Source organism: Ixodes scapularis, unplaced genomic scaffold, assembly GCF_016920785.2.
Source record: "Ixodes scapularis isolate PalLabHiFi unplaced genomic scaffold, ASM1692078v2 PGA_scaffold12__126_contigs__length_90152505, whole genome shotgun sequence".
Taxonomy (NCBI): domain Eukaryota; kingdom Metazoa; phylum Arthropoda; class Arachnida; order Ixodida; family Ixodidae; genus Ixodes; species Ixodes scapularis.
The window spans coordinates 21,652,869-21,663,552 of NW_024609838.1; the positions used below are offsets into that span (position 1 = coordinate 21,652,869).

Consider the following 10,684-nt stretch of genomic DNA (forward strand, 5'->3'; position numbering starts at 1 on the left):
TTCTATTTACTTCACTGTTTTTTTTTCTGCATGTCGACAGTGAGGTAAAGGTGGTGCTTGACAGATTTTCCGAATCTCTACATTCAACATGAAAGTTTACACATTTAATGAAGAATGCGTAATTCCCTTAAGAAAGCAGAAAGTAAAGCAAAGACCAACATCAGAAAATATCATTCACGGTATCAATACTGTGATACTGCAATGAATGTCAAGACCGAAAATATATTCAACGGGAAAACCTCCCCTTTGTTCTCCTTAATGTCAACGGGAGGAGGAGCAGCGCGGAGGAGAGGCGACAAAAATGCTCGTGCTCTGATGCCACTGTGACGTTAGTTCCACATGGAAACCACTTTTGGGAGCCAGCGCGCTCAAGAAAACCAAGGTTTCACGCAAAATAAACATTACGTACTTTATTTATTGTTCTTTTAGCGGAAGATTTTTTTTAGGTTTTTTTCTAAACAAACAATGCACCCCCCCGGGTGTGAGTAAGAAATCACTGGGGGCTGTGGCATGACGCACATGCAAAGCAGGGAAATATTCATTTTCGATTTCATCCTTCACAATAAAGAAAGTTAAGACACTGCGTATATAATATTGAAAGACAATCATTGGAGGCCGATTTAGAGAACTGGTCGCAAATACGCGTGGGGACAGACGGTCTGGGAGCGGAGCGTGTACTGAAGCACGAGCTTGAGGAACAGGATGATATGCTCGAGGCTGACCAGGAACAGCACAAACTCGGTGTCGGTGAAAAGCCTCGACAACGTACTCAGGGGGTCCGGGTTCTCGACGCACAGCAACGCGATATTGGACGGCACGGCGAGGAACCCGATAGCCCTGAACGCGGGTTCCCAGATGCCGATGCCATCGAAGCCGACCTTCAGAGGCCTCTGGAAGACAACGATGAGCTTGTAGCCAACGACCAGCATCTCGAGCAGGTTGCCAAAGAAGGCCACCAGGGGCGCCAGCGGCACTATGGGACCGAACAGGAAGACGAACGCGAACTGGCTGAACATTTTGTAGTAGTCCATGTAGGTGCTGGTGTAGGCTGTCATCTCAGCCTCGCTGAGGATGCTGTGGACGCCTGGCAGGTAGCTGGAGTCTCGGCGGATTATGTTTCGGATAAGGGCGGAGATCTCGCGCACGGCCCTGGGCATGGCTACCTCCACCAGGTTGTCCTTGGTGAAGGCTAGGACGAGCTGGATGTAGACTTGCTTCCGAAGCAGTCGGACGTTCTGCACAGTGACAGTTCCAGCGCTTTTAGAAATGTAAACCGAAATAAGATGAAAGAAACCAGATGTATACTTTGATACCTTATACTTGGATGGCACATTTTGGACATGGGGCCAGAGGCGTAGCCAGAAATTTGTTTCGGGGGAGGAGAAAGGGATGGCACGTTTATATTATAGCCTAGAGTCGGCTGAATTTCGGGAGAGTGTGTTGGGTTAAAGCCCCATAGCCCCTCCCCTGGCTACGTTCCTGCATGTGACCCATTGAGTAGAAATGGTTGCCCAAGTTATTGACCAGCGTATCACACTTCTTCAGGCGAGGCTAGAGTTTCAGGCACCAGCGACATATATTGGTCAGGGCTGGATATTTGCTTGCGTGAAACACAGGCCACTAGTCGGACGTATACATAAATTGCATGTCACGTCATTGGCGGCCATGCCAGAATTTTATGCGACGCGAGCGTTCGGTAAGCCGCATAGGTCTCACAACGCAAAAATTGTAGCTCGAAGAAACCAGTAAGTGGAAATAACCGTGAGTACGCAGCAATGGCGACACTTGCAAGCTGCGTATTGCAAAGGCCCGCTTTAGGCGGGGCAATTTCTTTCAGCAACTTCAATTGGGATCTTGGAAAAGCTAGGGAACAACTCGCCAGCAACAATAAAATTGCTGGGAAAGCTGCCCTGTGTGAAGCGGGCCTAAAGGAGTGTCTGTTGGCAGACATTCTATAGCCTCTCTGCTTTTTTCTATTCCAACTAACGGAGATACCAAATCACGGTCTGTGACTTGCCGCTCTGCTATTGATACTCTCTAGGTGAATGCCGGCACCATATTATGGTATGACATCAGAAAAGGAAGTCTGGTCTTTTACACCCCAGTCATGCTACGAGGAATCCAAAGAATCCTGCCACGAGAAATTCCGAACATCCCCCTACTCCGAAGCATTTTCTTTTCTTGCATCCGACTCCGGTTTTTGTAGCTACTGTAGTGAGAGAGAAATATTATCTTCCTCTGTCAACAATAATGTTTTAAAAAATCATCCCGTTTACCTCGAACTTATTTATACTCCGTTTCACCTTATGTTGTACCGCAGCGAAGGCTAGAAGCGCGAGCTCATATCGTTGGCAGCTGCCCTTGGTGCACGAGAGCTTGTGCCGCCGAGGTGTGCCATAGAGCAAGGAGCTCGCGCTTGTAGCCTTTCCTGCGGTACAACACAAGGTAAAACAAAGTATAGTGAAGCTCAGTCCCCGAGGAACTTTGAAATCTCGCGGTGGTTGCCCGCGTTTCGTGTCTCCTTGGGACTCGTGACACGTCGCGGACGCTGATTGCTCTGTCTAAGCCCCTTGATAAAGGATAAATAAAGACAAACGCAAACAGATTGGGGGGCTTTAGTTCTGGGAGCCTTGACACCTGCCGGGTTTTCTGGACCGCCATGGAAGCTACCCCCCAGTCACGTGGTGGGTATCCGTCACTGTCTCTCAGTTTTAATTCCTCACTGCGCTCTCCCAACGCCTACTAGAACTCCCCGTTGGCTCTCTTCCCGTTTTTTCTCCACGGGGCCTTCTCTTGCCCCCCTCTTTCCCCCTCCCCTCCTTCTAACTTTCCCTCTTCTCTAGGGAGTTTCCCAAGGCGATGCTTGCCGGCAATAAATCATTTGTGTGTTGAAAGTCGAAAGATGTGTTGTCCCGTCCCCGGTCTTTATCTATAAAATTCTTTCTAAAGTTATATCATTACCAATCCACTCACCAACAAGTAAATTTAATTTCTTGGCGGCGCTTGGAAACCATCGATCACTGCCCGGTGATCGATGGCCAGTGGGCGCGGTCAGCAAAGAAAGGTGGGCTAACCGCGTATAAGGGTGTCCGTGTAACGGCTCATTCACACTGGAAGCGGTTCCGCGTTCGCAAAGCGTTTGCGAACGCGGATCCGCTTCCAGTGTGAATGAGCGGGAACACCGGTATTAGCGAAGCTTCTCCGAGGAACGTTAGATATCCCGTGTTGGTTGCCAGTGTCCCTTGTCTCCCCGAGACTCACCTCGCGACACGGGACACGGGCGCGTCAGCCCTGATGGTTATGTTAGCCTTTTGCCGCCACCTGTCGGGTTCTTTGGACGGCTACACTACAATGCGACCTAAGCATACTTGTTGAGAAGAAAATTCGTATGTCACAGGAGTTGTGTTAACTGCACGAGCGCTATTCGCAATTTTACAGCGACAGCTGTTATGGCCTCTTCCCGCCACTGGAAATGATGCCCGTTGTTGATGTAGTAGTAATAGTAGTAGTAGTGCTTGTAGCTGTAGTTGTTGCCGTTGTTGCTGTTGTAGTTGGCGATGTATGGCGTCCGTCGGCGATCCTTCCAAATCCTTGAAAAAGATTGCCCTCCGCCTGCGGGAATCGAACCTGGTTCCGCTGCGTGCGACGCGGAGGCGGTGACACCTAGCTATACGACAGCGTTAACAACCCGCTCTATGCTTAGCGTTTTTGTGGTACCCGACTCCCACTGCACGCGCTCTCTGGGAAAAAATATATAAATAGCCGATAAAAAAATGCCGTAGCAGTAATGCCAATGCCAAGAGCTCGTGCAGTGAGACGCACTTTCACGCGCTCCAGACAAATAAGATACAAATGCGTTGGGAAGAAAATGGTCAGATGTCAACTTCGTTCCGAACGCTTTTCCCACGGTGCGTGAATGCGACGCCGATGCCCATCGACTTTGCCGTGACTTGTCGCAGCTAGCACTGTGACTGTGCTGTAAATTAACATAGGAGTGCTCATTGTTTTGTTTGTTATAGTTGCGAAGTTTTAGTTTCTACATCAGGCTACAGACTGCGTCACCTAAATACAGGGTCATAGCTTGGTCAATAAAGATGCTACGCTCCTAACTTGGGATCGTCTACAGGTATACCCTTGGTTCCCTAAGGGTATACCAACCAAGACGCCATGTTTGCAAGCCATGTTGGATCCGACTAAATGGTTGTTCTAGTTTTAGCCCACGCCAGACTAAGAGTGCGATGGTTTGCGCGACAGCCCTACCTGAAGGTAGAACGCCGTGTAGAAGAGAGTGCCAAACCGACCGAAGAAGTCGAACACTATCAGCTTTCCTGTCAGGTGGCGGAGGTATTCGCCTTGCGTCTGATGGTTTTCCCATTCGGTCAGCCTTTGAGACAGCGCGCGGTACACGTCGCTAAACGCCATGGCCACCAGAGTGTTTAGCACACCGGGAAGTACTCGCACCAGCTTATTCCCCCACGCAGGCGACGGGAACTCTATGGCCACGTAACTCTCGAGGCAGAAGTACTCGTACTGCTGGAGCACGCAGAGTGACAAACAGAGCCCGACCACAACGTGGGACACCATCACCCTGAAGATCTTCTGCAAGGCGGAGTGTTCCTCCACCAAGTACAGGAGTCGGTTTCGGGTCGGCGGCGTCTCGTGCAGTCCCCAGACGCAGCAGAGGTTTTCGGCACGCCGCTTCCACACCTCCAGGATGATGGTGTTCCAAAAAAGGTTGAACAGTACTCCGGCCACCCTCCAGCGCAGCGAGTCCCGGTGCTGATGAACCAGCACACCCATGACCATCGGAACCATCAGGGACCAGGTGTAGAAGGACAGGAACGCGTAGTAGAAGGCAATGCGGAGGCCGAAGTAGGCGCGGATCATGTGGACCGGTATGGTGAGGTGGGACAGCCAGACGCTGCGGATGGCGTAGAGGTTGGCGTAGTCGTGGGGCGGGAACTGGGCCTTGATGATGCGCGCCCGCTGGCAGACGGCGAAAATGGATTGTCCAGGATAGATGGGGATGCGGCGCGGCTGAACGCCGACCACCTCGGTGAGCTGGGTGGCCCGGATGCTGTACAAAAGGTGCTGAACGATCTCCTGGCGTTCGGCGAGTGAGAACAGGGACGCCGGGTCGGGCTCTTCGCTGTGGCTGAAATCGCGCCAGTTGGAGCGGCGAAAGGGTTTTTCGTAGCCGTCCTTGTGCATCTTGAACAACCCTACCTGCGCATTAAGTTTTCGCGCGTCGGGGGTTACACTGGAGTATTTTAATGAGCAACGCGGCCCGCTATAAACGAAGTACTATCTTGTGATAGATTCTTCGGAAGTTTCAAATAATTACAATTGTCCCTGAGATATTTGTATTACGCTGATATCAATGAGCAAGCAAAGAGAGATCCCATGTGCACATCATGTATGGCCGGCGAAAGCCTGACGCAGAGCAGCGGTGCAACGAAAACGCGCTGTGGGAACGGCGTTTGTCTGCCGGCATTCCTTGTGCTACAAATATGACACCCACCAGGCAATCTCATTCTCGCTTCGTCTGCTTGACTGCAGCGTCAGGTGTCATCATTTTGTGTCGCTCATTTCGTACTAATTTATTTTAGTGCTGACTGTTTACTCTACTCACCACCAAGATTGTCGCCATGCTTTCATCGCAAAATTTTTTTTAAAGGTTGCGACCAGTGTATTCTTTCCATACATAGCTTGCATTGACGTCTCATCAGCTGCCAACGTGGGGATCTCGCTGCTGAGCGCGTACCACCTGCAGCATACACTTCATACCACCGAATTATTTTTTTATCATCAAGAACACACAAGAATGACCACCAGGATGGCGTGATGACGTCCCGTGCAAGCCATGTATGCTCATTGCTGCCGCAAACCAGGGCTGTCGAGGTCTGTCCAGGCCTGCTTAGACTGACCAGAGAGGCCAAGATTCCCCAAGACAGTCCAGGACTGTCTAAGACACTCCAAGATTGTACGGGACTGTTCTAGACAGACCAAGACTATCCTAGACTGTCGGGAACAACAAAACTTTTTAGGACATCGCTTTTGTTTTCTTTCTGGCCTTTTTGCAGCTGCGAATCGCCGTGCACCGACTGACGGGAATAGGCCGATCGACCGACTGAACGAAGCAGGCGGGACTTGTTCGGCGGAGGGTGATCGGTGGCCGAGTGGGCTAGCGCACACCATCTCGAAGCACGTGGAGCGAAAGCTCGCGCTGCAGAACTCATAGATCCTTGGCTCCTGGGCTCAATCCCCACCCCTGCCCGTTTCGATCTGGATGAGCATCGTACCGGCGAGCGGTCGTGTATCATTACTGCGTGGTGCACGTTAAAGACCTCAGGCTAGCGGTTGTACTGCACTGGCTAAATTTCTCATCTACAGCGAGTGACTCGTCGCATCTTTGATATGGCTGAACAACTACACGCTGTCAAAATGGGCACAACCCCAATTATTATTTACCTGTTCGGCAGCCTGCGGTGCAGTGTGCGGGGGCAGTCGGATGAGCAGTAGATGGTGAGTCTCTCGGCGCACGGCCGTGCACTCCACGGTAAGCTCCTGGGCGCGAAGTAAGTCGGCCAGCCATTCGGCGGTCGAGCCGCGACCTCGCACGAGGACGGCAAATTCGATGCGGTCTCCCGCCGCAGGGTCGCCGTCCGCGGCCACCGCGGCCGCCATGTTGTTGACCGGTAGCCCCCTGGGCCCCCACACCGTCGCGGTCAACGTTACTGGAGCAAGCTTGCTCCAGTAACGTTGGTCGCGGTCACTCGTGTCACGTGGTTTCTTTCTTCGCGAGATTCACGCGACACTAGCGTCGTCGCAATAGACCCTTTCCGTAATTCAGTCTGGCTACTTTGATCACTATCATCATCTGACAAATGGCATATATGCTATACTAATGGCCGGCCTTCTGTTTACTGATGAATGAAGAAGTTGAAGATGCTCCAAAGCAGATGATTCGAGGCCTATACATTCCAGACGTTAGCGAGACGTGAAGCAGGAATTGGTTGCAAGAGCTGCGTAAGCGTTCATTTCTAACTCGGGTCCGGTCAATCTGTTAGCAACACACACTCGACTTCAAAGCCCCTTAATGTATAGAACTTTATCAAAGCGTCTATGTAGGTTGGCGCTTCGTTCTGACTTGTTGCATGTTTTTTCGCCATCGACACCGAAAGAGATTGAAAAAGAGCTGTAAAGTGAAGCGCACATCCTCGTTTACCGTTGACTTGCGAAAGTGACGGTGCCCCATAATACAGGGTGTCACAAAAGAAAATTTACACGGTCTTTTTGACCGCAAAAATAAACTAGGCATCGCCGAACTCCCATTCTCCGCCCAAAGGTAGAGCTAGAGGTCACACCAATATGCCAAAGTTTCAGCCCGATCCGATAAGTTAATCAAAAGTTATAAGTGATTTTCTGAAAAGTTCAATGGGAAAATGGAGCCCATTTTTGCCTGTTTTTGGTTTCTGCTGCCATAGAGCCACATGTGTTTGAAAACTCCGTCGGCCGCCATTTTCCCATTGAAATTTTCAGAAAATTACTTATAACTTTTGATTAAGTTATCGGATCAGGCTGAAACTTTGGCATCTGGTTGTGACCTCTAGCGCTACCTTTGGGCGGAGAATGAGCCTTCGGCGATGCCTACTTTATTTTTGCGGTAAAAAAGACCGTGTAAATTTTCTTTTGTGACACCCTGTATACTGCATACCACAGGTTCCATTGCCGCCATTAGTACGGTAAAAGTTAAATTGCCATTTGAGTCACCAGATGGCACTGAATTCCGGAAAGGGTCTTAATGTTGGTTGAATATGTTCGACTTGAGCGACGAGAATTGCATAATAATTAAAAACAAGCACTCCTGTCGTTTTGAAGTCTGTCACCCTAAAGCTTTTATTAATATACACTACTTGCATTGACCGAGACTCCAGCAACCTATAGACCTTTCCAGCGGCAGTCTCGAAGGAAGCGAGCGGGCGAAAAATGCTAAGTCACTGAGCTGTGGACGCAGCGTCCGATATACCGCACAGCAGGTCAACAGCGCATGCTTGGAAGGCGTTCCACAGCCCAGACAGACAAAGATGGCAGCGCGCAGGAGGCGATTTCTGCAAAGGTCTATAGGGGTAGCCGCTATCGAGAAACTATGGCGGTCTTAGACGGGTTGTGCCGTGCCATGTATCAGCTCAACGCACAACGCTGGGGTGTCAGCAAGCAAGCATTGGAATCAAACTGGTTTGCACCGATTTTTGTTCACTACGTTTCAAACATGCAGCGATGTTTTGGCATAAGCAAGCTTCCGGAGGCTTGCATTTTGTTGTGTCGCCACTGAATACACGATTAAGAAATGATTATCATCATCATGAAAGAAAGCAGTTCGAGTGGGAACGTTGTAGATGCCTATCCTTGCCATTCTTACAGATACAGCATAAATTTTGGCGACGATGGATGCTGCGAAAACAATATAGTCCTTTGCTGGGACTGTCTCCCGACCATCCTCGACGAGGAAGACAGACTGCCTACCGCCGTTACCTCAGTTTCAAGAAAAACCAGGCAAGCCTCCCGTACCATAGCAGAAATGACGCCGAATGTTCGACAATTACTTGAAGGTCGTGGAGTTAGGTAGGTTCAGCATCGAGCGCAAGAAGGCTATGCTAATTCATGCTCTAGCACGCGTAGGGGACATAGCATATTCTACCCCTTGCCGCCAAATACCTGGCTTCTACATCTGCACCTACTACTTCAATGCTTAAATATAGATCGCGGTCAAGGAAAAGCGTTATCTATCCCGAATGGCTGCACATGTGCGATGTTCACGTTGGAGGGAGGATAGGCTGGAACATAGAACGTCGTGACAGAGCAAAAGAAAGTTTGGCAGGGAGCCCGAATGTCCGACGAGACTGTCGAAGAGTTTGTCATCGCTTTGAGAGGTCTTGCTACCACATGCGACTTCGGAGCGACTCTAGATGATGCTCTGCGCAACTAACTGGTTGAAAAGGTCCTGCTACCTAAGCTACGAAAGCTACTTCAGATTGAGGGCTTCGCGCTCACGCAGGACAAGGCAGTACTACTGGTACGTCAAGTGGAGCAAAGCCGAATGGAAAGTTTATTTATGAGTGACAGCTCGGCTAGACCAGTGCCTGTTCAGTTTGTAACGAAATGACAACAGGCCGGTAGCAAAACCAGTCTACTGCAAGCACTTCCAACCAAGATCCACCAAAGACAAGATCCCGCTACAGATACGGCTCTACACAACATTTGACAAATTCATCCAAGTGTCTGGCAGACGGACACTTCGAATCCGTCTGCCGAGGAGAAAGAGGGCCATCTTGCAACACGCACAAATTGACGACTGAATCTTCCTCCAATCCTGAACGAGAAGTTCAACTGCTGTTAGTATGTAAACGAGCCTGCGGTGCAGGTCACCGTAAGCGCTGAGGGCAGTGACGTCACATTTCTAGTTGATATAGGGTCATTGTTTTTATATTTGCACGCAATCTGTACAAGGCAAGCTTCACAAGAAACGACTCGCTGCAACCTCCGGAAATCAAATTTCTTGACTGTATTCGCGACTCCAGTAAAACGGACGCCGCCAAGCGGGAAAACCGGGAACCAGCCGGTCCAGGTCGCTCCGCGCCCCTTCCCGTCTCTGGTGGCTTTCGCGGACAGGTGTTGTCGGCGCGATGGCGAACAGTGTAATTTCACGAAGGTCCGAAAATTTCTTAAGTTCGCCTGAGTATCCATTAGTCTGGTGAAGTTTCAGTAGATTGTTTCCTTCCATCACGTGTTTGAAAGCCCGTTTACTCCACAACACACGGTCACGTGCGTTCGATTTTTTGGAGGAGGAGGAACAACTGAAAAACGTTTTGATTTCTTGTCTGTCTCGAATCACATTCAAAGTAACGACTACTTGGTAACTGATAAAGGGTTTCTTTATAAGTATGTAGAACAGTGGATTGAGAACAACAGACGAGGCATTTCACTGGAGGGAACACCAATGTTGCAGTCAAGTGAATGGGAAGGTTCGATAGCTGCTTTTCTTGAGTTTGGTTGTGTTCGATTAGCTTCAAGTTTGAGCCACCCACGCCGGTCGGTGCGTTGGCTATTCCTCTTGGCTGCTTTTCGCCGAAAAAACCTCTGGACCACTCTGAAGGAGTTGGCTGATTTCGCAATTACGTGATTCAGGAAAACCTGCTCGCTGCAAATGATGAATGAGGGAAATTATCTGTTTTCAAAAGGCGTCTCGCAACGTTAGAAGCTGTCACGGCATTTTGTTCTATCGTGCCTCCAATATTTATATTATACCCCCGTCGAAGCCAGCAGCAATATATGTCTACATTGCTCAGGTTGACCGGCCACAAAAGAAATACTTCTTTTCTCCGTTCAGGATTCGAAGCAAAGTTCAATGCCTGCAGAGAGGTTCTGCGTGAACTTTAAAGAAGACTCTCTTCAGTTTGTCTCCGTTCTGCCGGCTAGAACCATTTGGCTAAGTTTAAGTAGTATCTCTCTGTCTGTCAAATAGACTTTTACTCGGCAGTTCACCTAATATCTAGTCAACTAAGCTCATATTTCAACCCGAAGAATATACTAATATCGCTTTAGTGGGACATAGTACGTAATATAATACATAACCCGCTCGTCAAAATGACTTCTCGATTGCTACTAAAACCTGAATTGAAAT

At 49.5% G+C, this 10,684-nt stretch overlaps 1 protein-coding gene across 1 annotated transcript; it reads right to left on the reverse strand.

Annotated features, from left to right (window-relative positions):
* Positions 1 to 383: 383 nt before the first annotated feature.
* LOC8027756 (anoctamin-10-like) lies at positions 384 to 6,687 on the reverse strand. Its single transcript, XM_040220371.2, has 3 exons — positions 6,472 to 6,687; positions 4,261 to 5,226; positions 384 to 1,235 (listed from the first exon to the last, which is right to left on the reverse strand). The coding sequence occupies exons 1-3, from the start codon at positions 6,685 to 6,687 to the stop codon at positions 621 to 623; spliced, it is 1,797 nt and encodes a 598-aa protein (XP_040076305.1). The 3' UTR covers positions 384 to 620.
* Between the last annotated feature and the right edge of the window lie 3,997 nt (positions 6,688 to 10,684).